At 38.3% G+C, this 27027-nt stretch overlaps 1 protein-coding gene across 4 annotated transcripts; it reads right to left on the bottom strand.

Moving 5' to 3' along the window:
* Positions 1 to 2390: 2390 nt before the first annotated feature.
* DDX21 (DExD-box helicase 21) lies at positions 2391 to 26652 on the bottom strand. Of its 4 annotated transcripts, XM_055591465.1 has the most exons (17): positions 26350 to 26652; positions 25691 to 25794; positions 25170 to 25612; positions 23984 to 24430; positions 22423 to 22498; positions 21480 to 21658; positions 20298 to 20415; positions 15531 to 15716; positions 14380 to 14525; positions 13519 to 13668; positions 12905 to 13066; positions 11578 to 11697; positions 10359 to 10432; positions 8007 to 8166; positions 7130 to 7264; positions 4836 to 4880; positions 2391 to 4287 (listed from the first exon to the last, which is right to left on the bottom strand). In XM_055591465.1, the coding sequence occupies exons 4-17, from the start codon at positions 24365 to 24367 to the stop codon at positions 4018 to 4020; spliced, it is 2205 nt and encodes a 734-aa protein (XP_055447440.1). In that variant the 5' UTR covers positions 24368 to 24430; positions 25170 to 25612; positions 25691 to 25794; positions 26350 to 26652; the 3' UTR covers positions 2391 to 4017. The 4 variants fall into 4 exon arrangements, with proteins under 4 accessions (XP_055447440.1, XP_055447444.1, XP_055447446.1 ...); XM_055591469.1 differs by lacking the exon at positions 25170 to 25612; XM_055591471.1 differs by lacking the exon at positions 25691 to 25794.
* Positions 26653 to 27027: the final 375 nt, after the last annotated feature.

Genomic DNA, 27027 nt, shown 5'->3' with positions numbered 1-27027 from the left:
GAGATGGGAGAGTTCTAGCTGCCAGGGGAGCAGTCCCTGTGGGTGTCCCCTGTCCAGTGAGTGGCATAGAGTACAGATCACCAGAACACAGTGACCTGAGATTTAGGCAATGATCACTTCTTGCTCCTAACATCAAAAGAGGGACAACTGGACATTGGGTACACTTTGCAATCTAATTATCAATGTATTAGATTGATACAGGAGGAAAAGGAGCTTAAGTGACAGATGGGAGATGCTTCAGCAGAATTCAGAATGTGGTAAAATCTACAGAACAAATGGCCTGGCTTCTTCAAAAAATAAATTCCAAGAAAAAAACTGCCCTTCTAGAATTCCCCTTGCCAATACATGATAATAAAGAACAAAAACTACATATGTACTTATCTTCTGACTCAGCTATCTCACTCCTAGGAATCTACTCTGAAGATACCCCTCTGAAAGTACATAAACACACACATAAGGAGGTTTCTTCCTGCAGCACTGTTTGTAATTGAAAAATACTGGAAACAACCTATGTGCCCATTCATAATAAGAAAAGGGTTGAATAAACTATAGTGTACCCACACAATGGAGTATGATGCAGTTGTAAGAACAAACAATTTCTGTGAACTAATGTGATTTCCAGGGTATACTGAGAAGAAAAAAAAAAGGTTCAAGGAAGCATCTATGGGATGGTATGCTTCATGTTAATAGATTGGTTTCATTCATTGTGCTATGATAATGGAAAACATTTATTAAACTCCACTCATGTCCAGTGGAGCGTATACACAAACTTTGTTCTATTTTTGCAACATTTATCTAAGTACAAAATTAGTTCAAAATAAAGTCTTTTCAAGAAATGCAAGTGACCAATAAACTTAAGATGTTAATCCTCATTCAATTAAAAGACGTAAATAAATCCATGTAATGCACCTAGCAAAGTGACCAAAAGCCAACACTTAGTGTTACTGCTGTGGGGAAACAGGTTTCTCTCCTAGAGTGGAGGGTAGGACCATAAACTGGAACTGCTTTGGAGAGCAACTTGCACCAAAATTTAAATTCATTCACTTTAACCCTGCAATTCTTTTATAGGATTTATCCTACGGTGGTAAGAAATCAGGTAAGTACACAAAGATTTAAACAATAACATTCATTTTAGGGCTGTTTACAGAAGAACAAACATGACCATCTTATAGTGGCATATTTATACTGTAAGACGGCATAGTTATCAAAAATGGCACAGGGACTTACCTGGTGGTCCAGTGGTTAAGACTCCACACTTCCACTGCAGGGGGTGTGGGTTCCATCCCTGGTTGGAGAACTAAAAAAACAAAAGACACAGAAAAAGATGCACATGCCGTAGAGGGAAAAGCAATTCACAAAACTGAAGGAATGATTCCAATTTTGTAAATGAATTCCTGGAAGAGATGTTCACAAAAATGTTGGATATATGGTGACTTACTTGCTTTTCTGTTTGGATATTTATACCCATCAGTTATTATTTTTAAAATAAAAATTCCAAGCTTCAATTTTAGGGAAAAAAGTCACCAAAAACATAAATAGTAAGTACTAGTAATTTTATTATGGCATAAGGGTCTATTTGTATACATTAATTCAGTTTTACAGTAAAAACACTATATGTATAACTGTAAAGAAATGCTGCACAGATAGTTCCAACATAAAAACTGGTTTTTAAAAGTTCATTGAGTTGTCTGATACATAAGTTGGAAAATACTTTCTCTGTAGAAAATGGTAAAAATGGTATTATTTCACAGGCTAGCCCAACAAGCCCATTTAAACCGTACAGTAGTTGAATTATACATTTATAAATATGGTTTGAATTCTGGGATCCAGGAGAAATTTTAGCTTCATTTATTGAGAGTCATGTTGTCCTAAGCCGTGTAAAGTGAAATTCCCATTCATCTTCTCCCTTACTCTCTTGAGTATTTCCTCCTAAAGTACAAGTCCACTGTCCTACTTGATAAACCAACCCATTCCTATCCAAACTTAAATGTTTGGGTTGTTGTTTAAGTATGCTCAGTATCTCAGCAAAAGAACTTAATAAAATGTGATCCACAAGGCAGGAGTTGTTGGTCATCAACTACCTAACTTCCTCTGGTTTGAATGGGAAACCATGAGGAGGTCAAGCGATAAAACTGACAAGTGGATCAAAGAACAAAAGCCAAGAGAATGTGAGAGCAGAGAGACATCCAGTCAGGATTCAAAAACAGAACTGAAATCTTAACAGAAAAAGAATGCTATCTCAAGAACCAAGGAGTTGAGCTGGTAATCTGAGCCCCTTACTGAAGGTGACTTGAGTAAGAAGCAGTTGGCTATAAAGACGCAGTCAGAGAAACCAGTGTCCAGCAAGATTTCAATTGTTCAAAATAATTAAATGAAAGTAAGATAGGTCATGTGTTTGAATTCCTCATATCATAGTTTATTTCCTGAAATTCCCAGTACAGAAATTAAAGCAAGACAATGTTACTCTTAACTCCTGTACCATGTACAAAGTTTCCCAAAGAAATAACACTTGAGACCTCGGAGCAATACTGGCCAGGGGCTATTTTAGGTTCTTCGGTTCCCTCAAAGCAACAACTTAAAAATAACCATAGTTTGTTCTTAAAAAGAACTCTAGGAAGCTGCAACCTTTCAATGCAGTAGCAATCTAATAGGAAGAGATCCTATACTGTGGCTATAGCAGCTAGGCTTTGAGAAACTAAACTGGATCATTGTACCTAAAATCCCCAGCTTGCCTGTTAGAAATTAAGCTCTAGACACACTAATGAACCATTATGTTTTCATCATTAAAAAAAAGCTTTATCATGCACCTTCACTTGTTCTTCTCTTTGCTCTCAATATACATGTTTCCTTTTTGCATGTAGAAAATATTTTCAGTGGATTTTTGACTCTTAAGCAATGCAAATCTCTGCCCCCTATTCCCCTAGTTCCTTCTTGGTAAATAATGTTAATTTTCCAATAGGAGGTGGAGTACATTATCATCAAGCACCATTTATCTAGCCTCCTTACTTATGAAGAAAGTTATGGGGCCATGTTATACACCTGGAATTCCTTAAAGATACTTGCTTTCTAGTAAAATACGTGTATTTACACATATACATTATTTTTAAAATCTGTGAAGAATTCACTGAAGCATGAAATCACCTTTTGAGAAGCTAAAAATGTATCAAAATGCACATAACAATGGCTAAATACTATCTCCTATCAAATGCATCACCATCCTCCAAATCTAGAGCATATGCAGGGATAAACTGTATTAATCACGGTTAAGTGTGAAACCTTGCTTTGAAACATTGCTCACTACTAAATCTCAGAAGAAATATGCTAGAACCATAGGAGTAATTGGTGGGCAAGTGGCTGAGGAATACCAGTTAGAAAACAAAGCTTTGAGTGCTCAAAGTGCTTCTCTAGAAACTGTTGTATTCCCCATGGTATTTAGGAAGGGCACTATTAAGAATGAGTGTGAGTGATAGTTGCTCAGTCATGCCTGACTCTGCAACCCCATGGACTGTAGCCTGCCAGGCTCCTCTGTTCATGGAATTCTCCAGGCAAGATTACTGGAGTGGGTTACCATTTCCTTCTCCAGGGGATCTTCCCGACCCAGGGATCCTACATCGCAGCAGAGTCTTCACCATTTGAGCCACCAGGGACGCCTACTATTAAGAGACATTTCTAAGTATAAAGACTTATACTTTATACTTAAAGTCAACTTAAAAAATATCAGCAGATACATGCTTCACTTTATCTTATACTCTATAAACAATACATTAGAATATGTAATGAATCCATACACCTTTTCAAAAGGAATACCCAAGACGGAAGTAGCAATAAAATTATAAATGACAGTCATCAATCAGATGAAATAATTTAGATGAAGCTTTTCTCTCTCAAAGAGATGGGGACTGGGCAAGTGGTCAGAAAGGAAATACAATGTGCTTTTAACTTTGTATGAAAAATAATGTTCAGTTTCACATTGCTGAACATAGTTCTGTTTTTGCCAAATAAATCCTCTACTTCAGGTTACTGTCCAAATGCTTTATTAAAACTCCGCTTCTGGCCTTTGTTTTGAAATCTGTTACTTTTGTTGCCACCTCCTGATCGCTGTCCTCTGAAGCTTCTACTTCTTTCCCGCTGTCCCCTGGCACCTCGGTTGCCCTCGCGCTGTCCCCTGAAGCCTCGGTTGCCTTCCCGCTGTCCTCGGAAGTTGCGATATCCTTCCCGTGGACCTTCTAGCTCTGGTTGCTCCGTGGCCACAGAAAGCTGCCAGCGCCGTGAATCATGCCACTTTTCCTGTTGAGAGAAGGTACTATTTTTACCTGCTGTGATTTCTACTGAATTTGGTTTTAAAAGGCATGAGAAAGACAATATTTTTACCCTTTTTCTTAAGAAAAACCAGACTGATAACCTAAGTGCTTAAAAGGTCACTGGTCAAAAATAAAGTATCACTATAAGTACTCTCATCATTTATCCAATCTAGTAACTACAGGCTATCCACAGCTGTCAGGTAGTAAAACATATAAATATACCATGTATAAACATATTTCTGACAGTACTGAATAACGATATAGCAATTTAAAATGTCTATATAAACCCTGTAAAATCCATGGAGAAAAAAGCTGGATATTGTTCACAATGTTGTAAACAAAAACAGGAAAACAGGAAGGCTGAATAAAGAAAAATATCAATATAAAAAGAATAGCAGAAAAAGTAGTAAAATTTACTTCTTAATGGTCTTTTAGAGACTAGAGCTGTTGTTTCCCTATTATTCTGTGCTTTAAATAACAAACATTTTACAGTTTAGATACACATTAACTTCAAAATCTAAGAGAAAAGAATACCTGTACTTCTGTTACTGATGCAGTAGGGATATCAAAGCAAACACCCTAGAAATCAAAACAAATGCAAGTTAATCCAGATTTTGACAAGAATTATAAAATGCACATTAATCGATACTCCAAAAGACTAGGTAATATGTAAAAGACAAAAAGATTAAAAAAAAAAAAACACCATTTTAGATAAACTTTAGACCAAGCCCAACACAATACATCCCCAAAGAACAACAGCAAAAAGCCAGAGGTATTTATGAAAGGACTATTCTTGGTTATTACACTGTGCTAATCCTCACAGAGCAATCAGCTACGTTTTATAGCTGAGAAAACAAAGGCTTGATGAGGCTAACTTGTCTAAGGTCCCACAGCAGGTAAGAGCAATTTTAAAAACTTGGTAAGCATAGCTCTAAAACAAAACCTATGGTTTAAAACCATTAAAATACACTGCCTTCCTGTAATCAGGATGACCTAACTAAAAGCAGAAAAAAAATTATATTGTTCGTTTTCTAGTTTCTGTAATTCAAGCTCCAATGAAAAGTATTTAAAAATTAAATACTATACAGGACAGTATCTTCGTTAACAAACAGTGCCATCATTTCCAATTAGGAAGTCCTCAATCCCTGGCCAAGGAACTAAGATCCCATAAGCCACTGGATGCAGTCAAAAAAAAAAGGAAGAAAAAAAAAAAAAAAAAACAGAAGAAAAAAGTCCTCCTGTTTCTCAGTGTCCACAAAATAATCCAATTCCCCTCGTAAGTGACACAGACACTCCTCTCCCTTGGCTGTCTTTAACTGCAAAATTTTGAGGAACATCCATTTCACTAACAATTTACCCAATTATAACCACAGATAGTATCAGGTACTGTTGGATTTTGCCATCTGTGGGAATCTTCATTCACATTTTAACTAACCATTCAATACCAGGCACTCACTGCAGTATAGAGACATCTAGAAAACAGTTTTGGCCCTTGAGTCGGCCATAGTGTTCTTGAGACTCTCAATCAGTATGCAAGCACAGCAAGGCAAAAGTTACATGAATAAACCCAAAGAATGCTAAAGTATACATAGAGGTACCCCCAACTCTGCCATTTAGCCAGGGGAAGTTTCAAAAAGACTTAAGGCTAAGCCGAGTCATAAAAAATACCATGGAGGGTAAGAAACACTCTGTAAACAGTGGACTGTGCATATACTAGGATGAAAGAAAGCAAGATGTACTTGGCACTGTTGGACTGGAGGGCGCTGGTGAGGAGATAGGAAGCTGCTAATGAGGACAGGAGCCAGCTAATGAAGAATCCCCATGTGAAAGTTGGGACTCTATCCCACAGATAATGTGGAGGTGCTTAAGGAGATAAACAACATGGTCAGAGAAGCAATGAGTTGAAGATAAACCTGATTTGGTTTACAAGGTCAGCAGTTCTCCAAGTATAGTCCATGTACCACTGGAACCCTGAGATCTTGGAGGCATTCTACCAAGTACACATTTTTATAATACTACAATGTTCTCTGTCCTCTTCATCCTCTTAAGGGTAGAAGGTTTTCAAGACATTACATTATAGTTGATATTGCTGTCTGATGACTAACAGAACATATTCTTAATGCTTTATTAGAATTTCAGTCTTAATTTCTAATACAGAAATATCAATAGGTATAACCCACATAAACAAAAGCATTTTGGTGTCCCTAACAATATATTAAGAATGTATATTGTCTAGTAAGTCACTTGAGACTTTGGGATATTTATAAACATAAAAAAGGCTGTATTTCTGCTCTCCTACACCTTTTTATCTGTGTAATAAGGTTTTAAAATAAGTTGTAGTTTTAAGTTTTTACTGCTCTTTATGGTCTAATTAAAAGCTTATAAGTTAAAAAAAAAAAAAAAAGAATGTAAAAGGGTCATTAGAGCAAAATACTTGAGAATTGCTGTAATAGTCTATCCATTAACTGAGGGCAGGAGTCAGAAGAACGAACACTAGGTTCAAAAGGCAAGATTTTAGATTTTTAATTCAATTTTGAATATTTCTGCATTAAGTTACTTAATAAACCCCATCTGGGTGGGGATGTCAGGGAAGTAGATGGGTCTTCAAGTCTGGCACTTTATGCAGATAGTTCAGGCTAGATACACATGGGGCAGTTGTCAGTGACCAAGTGGCAACTGAGGGTCATGGAAGACACTGCCCAGAGAAGACTATCTACAGAATGAAAATATGCAGCATCCCGGCAGAACAGGGAAAAGCTACCACACAGTGTTTCACCACCAGCATGAAGCTACTGAACCAAGGGTTACAACAGAGGCCTCAGCCTTACCTGCTTTCCTTTGAGAAAGACCATTCCCTTCACTTTGGAATCAATATCCTCACCCAGCTGCTCTTTAAGTTCTTTCCAAGCATAACTAATGTTTGGCATTTCAATTGAGCACCGCAAGATCATGGTCACAAAGCCCTATGGAAGAGGAACAAAGTAAAGTCTCAAAAACAAACATACGTGATATAAACACTTGTCCTCATGTTTCTAAGATATTTATAAGAAAGTTCTTTCTAAAAACATACCCCTCCCACCCTGCCATTTTAGTACGAGTAAAACTGAGAAGCTCTGAATAAGACTGGTGCATTGTGCTAGCGTTGGTATCCAGATCATGATATTATACTTTTGTAAAACGTTACCACTGCAGGAAACTGGCCAAGTGTACAAGGAATCTCTCTGTATTAACGCTTACAATTTCACTAGAACCTACAATTATTTCAAAAATTTAAACTTAAAAAAAAAAAAAAAAGCATTACCTTTTTACGTTTCTAGGTATCCTGGCTAAAGAAATCATATGCACTTACATTGTTTATATGACTGGGGTTTTTTTTAGGATTAAGAAAAATTGGCATACAATACACATACCATAAAATCTGGCTGGCATTTTAAAGTATACAATTCAAGGGGGTTTAGTATTTTCACAAGATCTACAATCACCAGTATTTAAAATTCCAGAATATGTCAGTATCCCTTTACCCCACCAAAACCCACATTCCCTTCAGCAATCACTGCCATTGCCCTCCTCCAGTAAGACACTGCAACAATTAACTTTCTATCTCTATGGATTTGTTAATATGTATCAACCTTCATGCAAAAGTTAAAACAACTGGGAAGTTTCAATGGGACACTAAAGTGTCAGAAATTTGACAGGGACCCCTACCACTTCTGAGTTGATCAAGGAGCGCTGGTCTACCGACGTGGCACCAGAAATGTGGGCCAGGGCTGCTGCCAGGGCTTCCACAGCCCCCTTCTCCTCAATCAACTTCTCGGCTGATTGCTTGAAGTGACCGATCGCAGTGGGAGGCACAGAGTCCAAGAGCCTGTGGTTTGATGGAAAGTAGATTTGTTAGGAAAAAGGATAGTCAAAGTGGACAGATTTCATTTTCAAGACAGCACAATCTTGAGATAAATCAATCTTTCAAACCAAATCTTGCACATGTGTAACATCATTTTGATGTAGTGTATAAAATTATCACATTTCTGTAGCAATAAATCCACTCCTTTGATTGTGTCTAATTCTAATTTACCATCTAACCAAGAAAAATTTATTCAAGAAAATAATAAATAAGACAAGTATTAAGATGTTCATTACCCTGTTACAGAAAGAGTATAAATAATTTTAAAATGTGCACCAATATGGACTGGTTAAGTAAACCATAAAACAGATACAATGACATGCCATACTGCCATTAAAAATGTATCAATAAATAACAAACTTTTACAATTAAGTATGTGTTACTTTTAGAATTAGAAAATACTACAGCTATTCTCATTCTGAAATAAAAGAACTCTCAAATCAGGTTATATCAGACCCTTATGAGATTACACATTTGTTAGGAAATGACTATTATCTTGGTGATAAGAAATAAATGTCACATCTCAAAATTGAAAGAGATCACCCAAGACAAGGAGGAACAAGGCTGCATGAAGCAGCTTCTTTTGTCAAGGCTGCCGCTCTAGAAGCCTTCTCATGTACCACTAGCATCTTGGTCTCTTTTCAACTTTCTGGCCATCTAACCCCAAATTTTCTTAACTGGCATCACAGGAAACCCTGTTTGCAGGATAAAGAAAAGCATGCTAAATTTTAAAAATGCTGAATTAAATTGTTTTCATTTGCAAAACTTTCCTGAGCTACTAGTATGCAAATATTTAACATTTCTTCTGATCATGAACTCTTTTTTAAATTAAGTTTCTCACACATTTATAATAGTAACTATGAAAAACACTGTAAAAATGTTGCTCAGACTCTGGTTCTTAAGCAGGGGATGTAGCTCACCACTTGGAAACATTTGAAAAATCACTGGGACCTTTTTGGTGCCACCTCACTCAACCTCAGGAATATACTGCACATCCAGGGATGCTAAATAGCTAAGTATCCTTGCCAATCAAAAAAATGGGCAGAAGACCCAAACAGACACTTCTCCAAAGACATATGCATGGCCAACCAGCACATGAAAAAACACTCAATATTACTAATTATCAGAAAAATGGAAAGAAAAACTACAATGACCATCACCCCACAGCTGTTAGAATGGTTATTATCAAAAAGATCACAAATGTTGCAGAGGATGTAGAAAAAAGGGAGCTCTTGGGAATGTAAATTAGTGCAGTCACTATAGGCAACAGTATGGAGGTTCCTCAAAAGACTAAAAATAAATTACCATGTGATCTTACAATTGCACTCCTGAGTATATATCCAAAGAAAATGAGACCGCTAATTTGAAAAAATTTCAGAACAGCACTAGTCACAATTGCTAAGATATGGAAGCCACCTAAATGTCCATCAACCAATGAATGGATAAAGATGTGGTATATATATATACAAGGGAATACTATTCAGCCATAAAAAAGAATTAAGTATTGCTATTTCCAACAACATGGAGATTATCATAATAAATGAGACAAATGAAATCAGAGAAAGACAAATATCATATATGACTCATGTGGAATCTAAAAAAATAATGCAAATGAAACTATCTACAAAAAGGAAACAGACTCACAAACTTATGGTTACCAAAGGGGAATAGAGTGGAGGGATAAAAGGGATAAATTAGGAGTCTAAAACTAATACAATACAGTAAATCAACTATAGTTCAACCAAAAAAAATTAAGTATTCTTCAATTTGTAGGACAACTGCACATAATGAAGAATGTTCTTGCCCTTATGCAAGTAGCACCTCCAATGATACTGTTAATCTAATCCTTACCACCTAGATATTTTCCATAACTTTTACCTACACCATATCTAAGACACAGTTATTTAAAATGCCAACACAACCAAACTATTAATAATGGTTTCCTCTGGTGAACAGGATTGGGCACGATGTGCAGAAATGAGAATTTTTATTTTATACAATTTTACTTCAGCACAGTCTATTTTTTTAATAAGCAGGTTATAAATTGTTTAAAACACTAAATAGAACACATTTTAATCTAAATTTCATTAATGCACAAAAACATGTAATAAATACAGCAAGCATAAAACAAACCACAGCAGTGGTAGAGAACATACCTGATGGCATCTTTGCTAGAAGCTTTTATTATCTCTGTTGGAGAAGGAACACCTATTCGTTTAAATTTAATTCCCTACAAGGAAATGAACCATAATTTAATGCACAACATGGCCATCAATTATTTCTACTGAGACCAGTAGTCCCCCAATTTTCTAATACTTACCAAACACATTTGGTAATTATTTAAAACAAACTTTTATCTTAGAAAGGTTTTTAGATTTACAGAAAAGTTGCAAAGATAGTACACCGAGTTCCTGTCTACCTGCACCTATTACTTTGGTACATTTGTCAGAACTAAGAAACCAACAGTGCTACATCACTATTAACTGAACCCTAGATTTCAGTCAAATTTCACTAGTTTTTCTAATATCCTTTCTTCTGTTGATATATGACCAAGAACACCACATTACATTTAGTTAACAATGTCTTCTTAGTCTTCTCTGATCCGTGACAATTTGTCTTTCCTGTTTTTCATGACCTTGACAGTTTTAAGGTGTGCTAGTCAGTATTTTGTAGACTGTCCCTCAATTTGAGAACATCAGTTTTTCTCACAGGGGTTAGACTAGGGTTATGGGTTTAGGGGAAGATGACCAGAGGTAAATGCCTATCTCAGTACATCATATCAAGGGCACATGCCCATCACTGATGTTGACCACAATCACCTGGCCAGGTGGTGCTCCTCCCCAGGGGAGAAAGTCCTCACCCCCAATCCCACTCTTCTCTTTACAAGACGGTAACTAAGTGAAATCCACTGAAGGTGATTAAAGCTCCACCTATCATAGGAGAAAGTATAAAATTCTTCTGCAAGGAAAAGTGCATTCTTTCCCATTAAAGAATTTCTCCTTTTGACAGTCTCATCTTTCATGGTTTTCAAGCAATTCTCCAAACTTCAAGTAACCCCCTAAACCTACACTTAAAATATTTCTGATGTGTTCATTGTGCATCACTGTCAGAAAACTGTCAAACATCTCAATAAAAAAAGACCCCTTCTCATCATAAATATTAAGACAAAACCACTGCTTTCAAATGCAAAGTTATTCAAAATAGGCTTTAAATGATATGACAATATATAAAACACATATTTAACGACAAGCTTTCAGTCATGGCCACATGCTTAAAAATAAAACTTAAATAAAGTTAACAAAAACCGAATAAAGAGACAAAGACTGACTTTGGAATTCAACATTAGCTGAATGAAGGCTAAGAAAAAAGTTTTACCGCTTTTTGTTCCACTTGGACTAACTGGTATTCTTCTTTGTGCTGGTAAAAGCAGATGCAAACCCCAGTTCTCCCAGCTCTACCTGTTCGCCCAGAACGATGAATGTAGGATTCAACATCCTATGGAAGTAAAATATGTCAATGATACCAAACAATGAAGAAAGATAGTCCTGAGAGCCTACGCAGAGCCGAGTGTCATGGTGACAGACTTGGACCGAGAGGGGAAGGTGTGAGGGAGGAGGCACCTAAGCATTCCAAATTTAAGAACTGAAAAAACTTTGAAACCTCTAGAACAGTGGTCTGTCCCTACGCTATGGGTAAATCTGCAAAAAGTATTGCTTTTTTAAAAAAGCATTATTTTATTTAACCCACTATATCCAAAAGTTTGCCATTTCAGTATGCTATTTCTACAAGACATGTTATCAATGAGATATTATACATTCTTTTCCCACAAGTCTTTCAAAACTACTGTGAATAGAAAGTTTAAATATTTTAAAAATCCAATGTGTATTTCATACTTACAGCACATACAAGTCAATTAAGACTAGTTGCATTTCAAGTACTGAACAGCCACGTACGTGCCTGTGGTGCTCATACTAGATAGCGCAGGTATACCGGCTTATTTAAATAATGTCTGTTACACACTTATGGGACATCCTGCGTAAGAAATGGTGACTTTGTAGTAATGTATTTTTCCATCACTGTGAATATTAATGCTGAGGGATTTGCCAAATTTGGGGGTAATGGGGTCTTCATGCCTGAAGTGATGGGAACAAGCTCCTTCAGACTAACTTTTATGTAAGTGTCCACACCATATAAACTGTTCATCAAGGACCTCTTTGGGAAGTTCCCATCACCCAAGCAGTTTTAACCAGAAGTTGTTAACTACAGGCCTTTCTCGCTTCTCTATTCTCTAGCTCTCAAGTTTATCTACCCTACCACCAACCCATCTATGCCTTAGCAACTTCAAAGTCCAGTTCAAAATTGCACTACCCCCATCCAGCAACCTTTCAGGACAATGCTCTAACCAGAAACTATCTTTCCAACCTCTGCCCACTCACCACACTGTCAGTTCTGAGAGAGGTGGGGACATATGACAGGTTTATTTTAAAATCACCCTTAGCAACCTAACACCCCAAAGAAAGCTATCACTAATCATCTGAAAAGAAGCAATACAACTTTCAATTTAACACCCAAAAGAAACAACAAAATAAAAGTTGAGTGTAGCTTTGCACAGTAGAAGTATCGTAGCCAATGAAGTTTATCCAAGATGAATTATTAATGGGGGGGGGGGGGGGGGTGCGGAATCTAACTGTAAATCCCTTACCTTTGGTGGAGAACTTTGAACAACCAGATCAACCTCGGGGATGTCTAGCCCACGTGCAGCAACATTGGTTGCAACCAAAACTCCAAAATCACCATTTCTAAAACCTTTCAGGGTGATTTCCCTTTGCTTCTGTGGAATGTCTCCGTGTAAGGACTGGGCATCCTGCCAAAGAAACAAGCTCACTTAAGAATACCAGATCATATAATGCAGGTACTTTTAAAATCATCAATTTGGCCTATGTCTTTAGACATTCACATTTTGGTGACACCTCTGCTAAAAATAATACAAAGGGGAAAATATGCCTTCCATGGACAAGTCTCAAATTTTCAATGGTGGTCATTCAATCAACTGTATTCAACTATTTGTTGTCAACTATTTCAGTCACTAAGTCGTGTCTGACTCTTTGCAAACCCATGAACTGTAGCATGCCAGGCTTCCCTGTCCTTTACTATTCAACTACACCAAATATGAGTGATCAAATATTTGTAACCTTGGGTTTGAGCCACACTTTCTTCATCTGTGAGATAAGATGGGCAAATCAGATGAACTCTAAGATGTACACTCTATTAATTGAAAGATGCTGTCTCCTTATGGGAAGAGAGGGTAAGACCAACCTGTCTTATAGCCACATTCTGTGACAACTCCTGGGCTTCTTTCTTTGTTTCACAAAATATGATGGTGCGCCCTTGAAAACCACTGTACACTCGGATCACGTCTCCAATAACTGCTGCCCTCTGAGTCCAGTGGCACTTGATAGCCAGATGCTTAGGAAAGAGGGGAAAAAAGATTATTCAGTAAAGCCTCACTAGAATCTAAATCATCTGCCCAAGTCTAATGATACTAAAAGCAATTGTTTAAGCCTGACTAGAGAAAACTTCCACCACCACTGTTTAGAGGGAAAAAAACTGAACAACTAAAGCAGATAGCCTTTCCTCTTTCACCAAAGAGTACCCGGCTTCTTTATCCATTTTTTGACCTAACATGGAAAATGTAAGAAAAGAAATGCTGTTCCTAAATTCCCACAAGAAACCAAATAACAGGCAGCAGGAAAGCCTCTGTGTGTTCTGTTCTTTCATCCACTTAAACATGCAATCAGTAGTCAGTTTCTGTACAGGTCTGTTGCTTGGATGCAATAAAGTCCACTAGGTACTGGACCCTAAGGAAAACACAGCTTTAAGAGCAACACTACGATTCTGTTGCCCTCTAATGTATAAACTCGACGTGTAATGTCACTCCACTTACCAATAGATTTAAGTTCCAAAAGATTCTTCAATCAGGCTACCAGATAATGAAATTTAGAAAAAACACAGATACCATTTACCACTCGATTAGAAACGTAACTTTACTTGGCTTTTCACATAGATTTAGTAATTATCGGGAAAAGGAGTTCGTATCTGCACTCTAAATACGATCAGACAGGGAAAAGCATTATATATTATTTGTAACTAATGCCAACAACTGAATGAATCATTTACCTCTACAGTTATCGCTGTTTTCTGTGTCTTTTTACCAATCAGGTCCACTTGTTCATATGTAGATTTCATGTATTTCTTAGCAACATTAAACACCCAATAGGGGCAAGTTGCAGAAAAAAGCAATGTTTGGGGATTGTCTTCTGAATCTTTGAGGGGGGAAAAAAAAGTATGAATAATTCAAAACAGCCTACACAGACAGAATTCCACTTCACCCAATTTTTCCAGGGTCCATCCAACATTCTACAAGAAACACTTCTTACACCAAGCCAGGCATTGAGGACATAAAAATTAAAGACATCAAGGTTCCCAGTCGGCAAAGAAATATTGCCTTAATAATTTAAGTAAAGGATTCTTGAAATACCCAGAGAACTTTAAAGTTATTTTGCTTTCTAACCATCGGCCCTTATGAACCATGAGGGAAATCTGTCCTTTCTAATCAGACCTACTAAGTGGATAACACCAATTAAAAAGGTCCAATAACCAATGAATTTAAGTCACTAAATAACCTGTAATCAACACAATCGATTCTGTACTCATCTATTCTCCCAAGCATTTCCTCAACATTTGGAGGTTAGAATTTATTCATTTTTTGAGGTCAGACACTAAAAGTAACTCCCCAACCTCAATTTTTTTAAGTTTGCTCTTAGAAGACCACTGCATTTTCCTATATTTCCAATGGTAGCATAACTGACAGAACCCTTCTGAGAGCAACCAGACAGTGTATATTGAGGAACATAAGTATTTATACCTCTCAAATCAGATCTCCTTTGTGGAAATCTATCCTTAAGAACTAATTTTGAATATTGTTGTTTGAAGTAAGCTGTCTACATAAAAATGTCTGTCAGCAGATTTATAGTATGTAAAAATTAAAATATATAGACAGATTATCATGGCACAAATAGTTCATGGAGTTTTACATGTACAGTATGATTACAGTTAACATACACACAATAGCACAAATCAGGAATAAACCAGAAACAAAGTATACCAAGCTGGCTTCTCTTATTTTCCCAAATTTTCCCTATTGTAATTATGTGCAAATCATGGAAATTTCCTGCCAACTTCCTAAGGTTCCATTTAACTTTCAGAAGACTACTTAATCACTACCCTTCCTCCGATCCCTTATGCCAGTTTTTGAATGTGCAATTTACCTTTCTTGTATGCTACACATAAAATCTCTTCCACTTGATCAGCAAAGCCCATATCCAACATCTGGTCAACTTCATCCAGGACAACATGCTTAAGTTTGGTGAGATCTAGCTTGCCATTCTGCAGGTGGTCTTTGATACGACCTGGTGTCCCAACCAGGATATCGATCCCATTCTTCATGCGTTCAACTGTAAAGAACATCAATGATGAGATATGCTGGATTTTTAAGTCCTTTTATTAATCTGGAACACCAATTTGATATATTTTTTATTCTAAAATATTTATTAACTACAAGTATTAATACAAGGTACTATGCCAAATACTTTAGATACAGACACTCGAAGCACTCCTTTACCTACTGCGGAAATATGTAAGAAATGAGAGTCCAAAGACTTCCTTTGCAGTCCAGTGGTTAAAACTCCACACTTCCAATCTAGGGGGCACGGATTCAGTCCTTGGTGGGGGAACTTAAGATCCCACATCCCACACAGTGTTAGTGGGATAGAAAAAAAATAGAGTGGCAGTCCAGTGTACTACATGACATAACAAAAAAAAAATGCACCAATGAGGGATGGTAGCACCAGGAAAGAGATTATTTCCTTTATTGGTGGAGGGAGTCAATATTTCACAAAGTGAAAACAAGTATCTTAAAAATAGTAACTTCCTATAGGCAAGAATGCCAGGAGAAATATCAATAACCTCAGATATGCAGATGGAGAGTGAAAAAGTTGGCTTAAAGCTCGACATTCAGAAAACGAAGATCATGGCATCCAGTCCCACCACTTCATGGGAAATAGATGGGGAAACAGTGGAAACAGTGTCAGACTTTATTTTTCTGGGCTCCAAAATCACTGCAGATGGTGACTGCAGCCATGAAATTAAAAGACGCTTACTCCTTGGAAGGAAAGTTATGACCAACCTAGATAGCATGTTCAAAAGCAGAGTCATTACTTTGCCAACAAAGGTCCGTCTAGTCAAGGCTATGGTTTTTCCTGTGGTCACGTATGGATGTGAGAGTTGGACTGTGAAGAAGGCTGAGCGCCCAAGAATTGATGCTTTTGAACTGTGGTGCTGGAGAAGACTCTTGAGAGTCCCTTGGACTGCAAGGAGATCCAACCAGTCCATTCTGAAGATCAGCCCTGGGATTTTTTTGGAAGGAATGATGCTAAAGCTGAAACTCCAGTACTTTGGCCACCTCATGCGAAGAGTTGACTCGTTGGAAAAGACTCTGATGCTGGGAGGGATTGGGGGCAAGAGGAGAAGGGGACGACAGAGGATGACATGGCTGGATGGCATCACTGACTTGATGGATGTGAGTCTGAGTGAACTCCAGGAGTTGATGATGGACAGGGAGGCCTGGAGTGCTGCGATTCATGGGGTCGCAAAGAGTCGGACACGACTATGTGACTGATCTGATCTGATCTGATGCAGATGACACCACACTTAAGGCAGAAAGCAAAAAGGAACTCTTGATGAAGGTGACAGAGGAAAGTGAAGAAGCTGGCTTAAAACTCAACATTGAAAAAACTAACATCACAGCATCCGGTCCCATCATTTCATGGCAAATAGATGAAGAAACCATGGAAACAGTAACACTTTTTCTTGGGCTCTAAAATCACTGCAGATGGTGACTGCAGCCATGAAATTAAAAGAAGCTTGCTCCTTGGAAGAAAAGCTATAACAAACCTAGAATATTAAAAAACAGAGATATTACTTTGCTGACAAAGGTCTGACTAGTCAAAGCTATGGCTTTTCCAGTAGTTATGTATGGATGTGAGAGCTGGACCATAAAGAAGGCTGAGCACCAAAGAATTGATGCTTTTGAACTGTGGTGTTGGAGAAGACTCTTGAGAGTCCCTTAGACTGCAAGGAGATCAAATGAGTCAATCCTATATGAAATTAATCCTGAATATTCATTGGAAGGACTGATCCTGAAGCTCCAATACTTTGGCCACCTGTCACGAAAAGCCAACTCACTCAAAAATTCCCTGATGCTGGGAAAGACTGAAGGCAGGGGGAGGGGACAACAGAGGATAAGATGGCTGGATGGCATCACGGACTCGATGGACATGAGTTTGAGCAAGCTCCGGGAGATGGTGAAGGATAGCAAAGCCTGGCGTGCTGCAGTCCATGGGTCGCCAAGAGTCAGATACGACTGAGCAACTGAACAGCAACACAGGCAAGCAGGTATAGGGAGAATGACAGGATAGATGGGCAAGCATTATAAGAAAGTGCAGAGATGGTCAGAAAAGTGGGGTTCAATGTAACTGGGGTGAGATGGTAATGATACAACTTTGTTTCCATCCTGTTTTTGAAAATTAATTTCTATTGCTGTATAGTTGATTTACAATGTTGTGTGAGTTTCAGGTGTACAGCAAAGTGTTCCCTGTGCTATATACAGCAGGTTCTGATTAGTTATCTGGATGTAACTTTCTATCGAGTTGTTACTGTAGTTGAGGAATCTACTGCTAGGTACTTGACATACTTACCCAATTTCATCCTCACAACACTGCAGGGTGAGTTTAGCAATCCTACGTGAATAAACTAAAGTGCAGAAAAATCAAGCGACTTAAACTGAAAAATCACTCAGGTACTCTGTGAGCAGAGGTTAGAGGCAAACCCAGGCCGTTCTGATGCCAAAACCTATGTAAGTTCCACCAAAGCCGAAAAGAGATAATCACAAGCCTTGTGTGCCAATACTAAGACTTCTTTTGTCATTTTTTGTATTATTTGTAAATTTTTATTTTATATTGGAGTATGCTGCCACTGCCCAGCATCCTGAGAGAGTATCATATTGCATTTCACTAGCCCAGGAAAAAATAGAAATTCAAAGTATAGTTGCTACTGAATATGTATCACTTTTGTACCACTGTAAAGTCGTGAACTCTTAAGTCAACTCATCTTAACTGAGGGACCTTAAGTTGCTGTCAGGGACCTTAAATAGTTCTTTGGCTACATGGGTATCATATTGGTAGGGTAAATTCCTGTAAGTAGATTTTTTTTTTTTTAGTAAGTAGAATTATTGAGTAAAAGAGTTTATGTATTTCAATTTAAAGAGGTGGTTTAATTCTCTAGTAGTCAAATATGCCTGTTTTCTTATTCAAGGAATTTTCAAACTATCTTTTATCCTTTGATACTCTAAACAGGTAAAATATTCATTATAATTTTAATTTACATCTCTGTGAATGAAACTGAATTTTATTTTATATATTACAATCCACTTTCTTATAATGTGAAATATTAATGCTCTCTGTTTCATCTTTAATCTTTTCCTTATTGATATACATATTAAGGGCTTCTCTGGTAGCTCAGCAGTAAAGGATCTACCTGCCAACGCAGGAGATCCACCTGTCAATGGATTCCATCTCTGTGTTGGGAAGATCACCTACAGAAGGAAATGGCAACCTGCTCCAGTATTCTTGCCTGGAAAACCCCATGAACAGAGGAGACTGGCGGGGTATAGTCCATAAGGTCAGAGAGAGTCAGACACAACTTAGCAACTGAACAACAGGTGATTTACAATGTTGTTTTAGTATCAGATAGATAGCAATGTGATTCAGTTACACATATACATATATCTATTCTTTTTCAGATTCTTTCCGTATACAGGTTATCACAGAGTATCAAGTTTCCTGTACTATACTGGAGCCCCTTGTTGATTATGTTTTATATCTAGAAGTGTGCAGATGTTAATCCCAACCTCCTAACTTATTTCCCACCCTCCACCCCTGCCACCTTTCCCTTTTGATAACGTAAGTTTTCTTCCTTTTTGGGTTCCAGGGGATGGAGGCTAGGGGTGGATTGGGCTGTATGGCTTGCAGGATCTTAGTTTCCTGATCAGGAACCAAACTGGGGCCCTGGCAGTGAAAGCACTGAGTCCCAGCCATTGGACCACCAGGGAATTCACAAACATGCATGTGTTTTCTGAGAGTCTGTTTTGTAAACACGTTCACTTGTTTCATTTTTTCAGATTCCATATATAAGTGATACCATATATTTGTCTTTCTCTGCCTGAGTTATTTAGTGTGATAATCTCTAGATCCATCTTGCTGCAACTGACATTATTTCATTCTTTTTATGGCTGAGTAGTATTCCATTGTATGTATGACCATATCTTTACTCATTCATCTGTCCAATACAAAGACTTCCAAAATGCTTAAGTCCCTTCCTGAATTATGTATCTGACCTACAAAACAAAGTTTCTAGGTCTTAAATTGGGAAATAATGGAATATTATAGGAGGGGATACATATGGCCCTTGGCACCAGAAAAAGGAAAGGCTGCCTACAGTAAAAAGAGGCAAGGACCCAAGGTCCTTGACAGATTGAAAAGAATAACCTTGAATTCTGACTTTCTAGTTCCTGGATTCTGTCCTCTTAGGCTCAGTAAGGCAGTCTTTAGGTAAACATAGATAAATAATAACAAAAGTCCTAAGATCCACATACAGATTTGACACATCATCATGCAGGACTGTGTGCCTGACCATCTTTAAACAATAATGGCAAAGGAGAGAATTCCCTGGTGGTCTAGTGGTTAGGATTAAGCACTTTCACTGCCATGGCCCAGGGTCAATCCCTGGTTGGGGAACTGACATTCTGCAAGCCACACAACATGACCAAAAAATAAAAGAAGAAAAAAAAAGACAAAAGAAAATGACCATAAATGACTAAATCAGGTAGGAAAAGACAGATGTCAAAGTCAGAAGAAATTCCATCAGGTCATCTTAAAAGTAGATGGCATTTTCCTTTCCTCACTTGTGGATTAACTTACTTTGTCCTCCATAGGGAGTTCCACCATAAAAACAAGCCACTGCCAGCTTTTTTGTGATGTCACTGAAGTCTCTGCTTACTTGACTTGCCAATTCCCTTGTGGGTGCAAGAACCAGTACCTAAAAAGAAAAACTAATAATGAATCCAAAGTATTATGCAATATTTTTTTAACAAATTTCCAATGCACCAGGAGGTTCAATTCATCCTAACAATTACTTTCAAAATACCTATAATAATACCTAAAATAACACACAACAGATTTCTACCAAACCAAAAGGTAAAGCCTAGATTTAAATTCAGGTAGCCAGGATACAAAATCTATAGTCTGAAATCTCCACACTACAGTGAAATGGAAGTAGAATGGAAATCAGAAGAGTAAGAGCAGACCAATATGGTGAAGGGCTTTGAATCATAACAGGAAACACAACACAGGACCACAACAGACCCTCAAATTGGGTAACAGCATGAAAACAAATGTGATTTAAGAACAACCTAATACATCCATTCAACAGGTATTTACTGAACATCCATTATATACCAGGCACTATTCCAGGTGCTAGAATAATTTATTGTTACAGCTGCTGAAATTGCAGACAAACAACAGTAAACGAATTAATGAGGAGGGGGCATGGATACTGGAAAGCCCATGAATGAAGTGAGGCCAAAAAGTCAGGTACAACAACCCAAAGCCAAGGTGACAACACAGGCATTTCAAGGAGGTCAAGGTTTGAATGCCAAGTTCTTTAGAAATGAGCTCAATAAGCACCATCCTCATCAGAGGGCTTGGCCTCTTCACATCGAATACTCCTTCCTATTCAGACATCTCTATTATCTATTAAAAATGTTTTCCCCATTTTAGGCAAAAATGCAGACACTTGACAAAACCCTTGAGCCCCAGGGACATCTAAAAGTCTTAAAGAAATATATAAGCATTAATAATAGAGGTGATCATTACCATGGAACAAATTACTATATTTAAATACATAAGGTTTGCAGTCAACAGTCTTAAAAGAATTATCCTGATTTATATCTTCAGATAAAGATCTCTAGTAAAAAAGATCTTAAGAAAAAGGCCTTAAGAACTCAAAACGAAACAAAGGGATATATAAGTGATGTCCAAGCAATGTCTTTTTGTGCGGACTTAGAACCTGTAAACTCTAAAGGCTGTGTTAAAGATACTTACCTGAGGGGCACGCCCTCTCTTCCGGTCTTGCAGTTCTCCAAGAAGTTTCTCAACCAAAGGGATAGCAAAGGAGAATGTCTTTCCAGTTCCTGTCCGCGCCTGTGCAATCAAATCCTTCCCACTATAGACATGGTGAAAAGTCTTTGCTTGTATAGGAAACAGGAAGGTCACCCCACGGGCTGTGAACAAATGAGCCATGTTACCTGACTGTGCAGTTCTTAAAGCCTCGGCCATACTGGAGGATGAAAGCATAGCCAGGCTTCTGATCCTGCAGAATTCTAGAATTCTACATTCTGGTCAACATCTACAAAGTTAAGTTCAAATATATTCTGGCAATGAAGAATCTTTTGACCAAAAATATCAATAAACTTTAAAGCACTAGAGTACAGTAAATATTTATTATCTTAAGAGATGAAGCCTCTTGTCACGAAATCTCACCCACAGGCCAATATAAGCCCCAAAATCAGGCGTTTTGCTGTCTTGACTGCACCATACCTGATTCAGAAAACACCTAAGTTGAGCATCTGTGACTTTCTACTTGGTTCATAGGCACAATACTAACCTGAGTTCTGAGTCAGGCTAGTATCATTAATCTAGGGATGCCTCAAGAAGTGCAAGAGGGTAAAAAAGAAAATACCAACATGGCATCAACTATTTAATTGCACCAGTACTATCAGTCATTATACCTCTGAATATATATAATGTATTTTTTATTTTTTTTTGAATATAATATATTGAATAAATTTTAATCATTCGTTTAAGAGGCAGTAAAGGCCATCACTAGTTTAGTCCTTTACCAAATATATAGACCTACTTCATTATATATATAAGACTGCATATATCATCCTCCAATAAGAACATGTCCCAGTTTATCTCAACAAAACCAGTAGAGTGCTTCCAAATAACGTGTTCTAACATTATACAATATTGCCAAGAATATTACCTTTAAGAAGTTTAATAGTTTCTTCAGATATGGGAAAATTAGAGAAAGCGCCTTCTTTTTGCTCCACAGTCATTTCCTATCAAATAATGGGGGCCACAGAAAGAAATCAGTAACTTTATCCCTACAGGTTAAATACAGAAAGCCTTCTCAGAAATTATTCTAAAATATTTCTTCTAAATCAACCAAAAAGACAAAAACACTCTGGTAAGTATATCAAGATCTGAAAAGGATAAAGATGACAGTAATCTATAAAACCCTAACAAAAGAAAATTTTGTGGCAAATATATATAGCACAGATATACCACATATGGCTAGTGAAAGCAGCTTCAGCCTGAACTAAGAACTTTTCCAGTTATTCCAAATCAACAACACACTGGTGAACAGGTTATTAACCACTTCCCATAGCAACATCTTTCATAAACATATCCACAGAAAATAAGGGCTAAGCATTTACGACAAATGATTACACTGGCACTACGTGATAGTGAAAAATCTGCATGTCCGACAATTGAATAATTCAGTGAATTTCTAAACATCTATATGATGGATTACATAACCACTAAAAATATTTAATATTTAAAAGTAAGGAAAATGCCTATATAAAAATATAGGCAATGGGCTTCCCTGGTGGCTTAGTGGTAAACAATCCACTTGCCAATGCAGGAGACATAAATTCAATCCCCAGTCAGGAAAGATCCCACATGCCACGGAGCAACTAAACCCATGTGCACCACAACTACTGAACCTGTGCTCTAGAGCCTGGGAGCTGCAACTCCTGAGCCCAAGTGCCATATCTACTGAAACCCGCAAGTCTTAAAGCCTGTGCTCCCCGACAAGAGAAGCCACCACAATGAGAAGCCCAGGTACGCCATCCAAGAGTAGTCCATGGAGCAACAAAGACTCAGTACAGTCATAAATAAATAAAATTATTTAAAAAATAAAAATATAGGTAAGCTAGGAAAAGGCAAGATACAATATTGATAAAATCATAATCTGACAAAAAATAGCTGTATATGTTTTTTATAATCAGGAAAAATTTTTAAATCTTGATTACAACCCTACGGCAAAGAGAAATTTACTAGATTTAGCATTTTTCTTTGATGATTGAGCTTCTGAAAGATAACAGGATTAGCTTCCAAAAGGACATTTAAACATTGTATTCAACTCAAGTTAGTTAATGACCTAAACAAAAAAACTTGTGCAATCAAGCAAGCACCTTTTCAGTAGTTCCACTTAATCATGATTTACTAGGTGAAACCCTCAGAGGGATGCTGGAGTACATATGCATAACTGTATACCTCCTGTTGATTTCTGACTTGAAAATAAGCAGATCAAGTGTGGAGAGAAGACATTCTCTAAACTTAAACCTTGCCTAGTTGCAAAGGAAGTATTCTGACACTGCAGTTTTTAAAATACTCACCCTGCACCTCAAGAGAGGCGCTATGAAGTGCTGACACATCCAATTTCCTCCCGTTATTAAATAATATGTGTAACAATTATATACTTATTTACCTGAATCAACATCAAAAGATACACTGTACATATTAAAATGCAACTTTACCTGCTCTAACTCACTGTTTTCTTCACTGGCAGCTTCCTTGGAGTTGGAGTCAGGTCCAGAGTCAGGGAATCCATTCTTGAGGTTGGGGCTTTTCTCTTGAATTTCTCCATTTATTTCTTTTTCTTTCTTCATCTTTTTGGGCTTAGGTGCACCCAATTCTTCCTCAGAAGGCTCTTCATTTTTTATAGCTTTTTTGGTTTTAGGAGAAACAACTGTCTTTTCACAGGGTTCCTTTGATTTTTTCGAACTTTTGGTTTTAGGAGAAATAATGTCATCTTGAGATGGCTCCTCTTTCTTTTTTGCCTTTTTAGATTTTGGAGAATTCACGTCAACCTCAGAAGTCTCTACTTTCTTTGTAACCTTTTTAGCTTTGGAAGAAATCATTTCTTCTTTTTCTTCTGCTGCCTCTTCAGTCTTACTAGATTTTGGCTTCTCTTTTTTACCTTTCTAAAAAATAAAGACAATGCAAATGCTGAGCAAAGCACTGATACAGTTGCATAATATATCAATTATGCATTATTTCAAGATCACATAATTATGAAAAATACAATTTGGAGGCATTTTTCAACATGTGTACTTCTACCTTGCACTAAGGCAAAAATCAAACAGTATGCTTTTTAATACTGTTTCTTGGCTAACATGGAGAGAATAATATACCAATAACTTCACTAGCTTGGAAGAGAATGCTTCTTGGTAACTATTCAATTGTACAAGCTGTACAGTCCAATTTTTACAAGGGACTTGGAATGGCTCACAGGATTCTCCAACATGTTCTAAACCACAAACTACAGGAAATGATCAAGAACAATTTAACTTAATTTAACTTGATTAAGTTAATACAAGTATGTATGTCCACAGATAGATAATATTAAACAGATTTCTTTCTCTGCTTGAAGCCCTCTACAGGTAAAAAAAGGGATTCATAATCTCTGCCTTGCTTTTCTCACAAATGCAAAGAAATTTACATACAGACATTTTATGAACCAAAAAGTTGTAAAAACCCAATCTATCACCTCATGCGTAAAAAAGATATACCTAACTTAAAGGGGAAAACAGAGGGCACAAAGTCACAAGAAAATGGAACAAGGGAAACCCCAAAACCAAACTAGATTACAGCTCCGAGCTGAAATGTCTGACCATCTCCAACTTTTCATATTTCTGAAAACTTAGTGAAAATGTGTTTTACCTTCTGTTAAAACCTCCGTGGCAGAGCCTCAGGCCAAGGCAAGAAATATGGGGACTATTTCATTGAGCTGAAATCTGCCTCCAAAAAACTTCAGGCTTGGCCTCTGCTCTGAAATCATGGATGAACGGTAATCTCTCTCATATGACCTATCCTTCAGACATCTGAAAAACAATCTGGTCCACTCCATCTTACGGCTTCAATTCTACCATCCCTTTGTTCCACCAACGAGAGCGGATTTTCAGTCCCTGTGGACTGCTTTGGAATGCAGTGGAGTTTGCTGGTCGTGTCCTTTCTAACTTCAACATCCCACAACTGAATAGGCTGGCCGATGCAAGGTAAGGAAACCAGGACTACTTCCTCCCCTTGGGGACAAGTCTCTGCTACCTCCGTTTCCTACAACACCAAAATATTGCTGCTGGATAAACTCTCCCGTTAAAAAGACCCTGAAACAGCAGGAAAGAAATTCTAAGTCATGAACAACACAAGTTCCTAAGGACAATCTTTGTTTTCTCTGACCTTACCTCGGAACAGACAATCAGTCACAAGTTAAATCGCTTTCTAAGGAAGTAATAGGAAGGAAGCAGACAGCTATCGAGGTAACTTAAGACTACCGCACACTGCTAACCTATATAAAAAAAAAAAAAATACGGTGCGCAGTCAGCACAACACGTCTACATTTCCACGGGAAATCTGGCCAACAAACATTAAGAGGAACTGAACTACTTCTTCGTCTAAGGGCCGCTTTCCGGAAAACTGTATTTCCACCAGTAGGGTAAAAAATGTCACGACGGACGCCACCCACGTGTGCAGATGGGTTTCTGGCTGCGCCACTTCAGGAGGAAACGCTGGTCCCTCTTTTGACTTACAATTCCCTCCGCGCACTCTCACGCCGGGAGGTCCGTGTCTGGGGCAAAATGTGGGGCCTAACGGTGACCAGGTGTCGGACGTCCAGACTCTGAGACCACGTGGGACACCGGCCGGCTCATTAGTTCCCATCTGCCCGGACTTCTCGGCAACGCGCACACCGCCCGTGAAGAGCACCGACCATTCCCGAAACCCACGCGGGTCTCCGGCCGGGCAGGGTCCGCGCCGCGTGCCTTGTTTCCCGGCCCAGGCTCCTACTCTTAGCGCCCGGGCCCTCGTCCTGCCTGGTCCCAAGTCCCTCGGCCCTCAGTGGTACCTTCTCATTTTGTTTTCGCGGCATCTCCACTTTTGCCACGGCTGCGTCTGACTCCAAATCCGCGTCACTAAGAAGTTTCCCCGGCATCACTCAGCACAAGCTATGTAGGCCGACCAGTCTCGTCTACCTCGTGGAGAGAAAGAGAAAACGCTGCCCCTACAGCCCACCCAGCTTTCGTCACTTCCTGTAGTAGAGCGGAAGCGGAAAATACCGGCAGGCGAGGGCGTCGGTGGTAGTACCAAAGTAACTACTTCTCACATCCGGAGGACTCTGTGAATTAACTGCTTATGGCGCCTGGACTAGAAGGCATCTATAAAAGGGTAGGAATCCCATGGACGGAGGAGCCTGGTAGACTGCAGTCCATGGGGTCTCTGGGAGTCGGTCACGACTGAGCGACTTCACTTTCACTTTTCACTTTCATGCATTGGAGAAGGAAATGGCAACCCACTCCAATATTCTTGCCTGGAGAATCCCAGGGACAGGGGAGCCTGGTGGGCTGCCGCCTATGGGGTCGCACAGAGTCGGACACGACTGAAGCGACTTAGCAGCAGCAGCAGCAGGAATCACAAAGGATGATTTTATTCTCGTTCGAACACTGCCCAGATTCTCGCTAGCCCCAGCCTGATAAATGAAGATTTGGAGTTGCTTTTGAGTGGCGCCTCTTCAGTGCTTTGTATC

The sequence above is a fragment of the Bubalus kerabau genome, chromosome 1 (genome assembly GCF_029407905.1).
Source record: "Bubalus kerabau isolate K-KA32 ecotype Philippines breed swamp buffalo chromosome 1, PCC_UOA_SB_1v2, whole genome shotgun sequence".
NCBI classification, from domain to species: Eukaryota; Metazoa; Chordata; class Mammalia; order Artiodactyla; family Bovidae; genus Bubalus; species Bubalus kerabau.
Note: the sequence above shows the minus strand (reverse complement) of the source record. Positions and strands in the feature narration are given on the sequence as shown.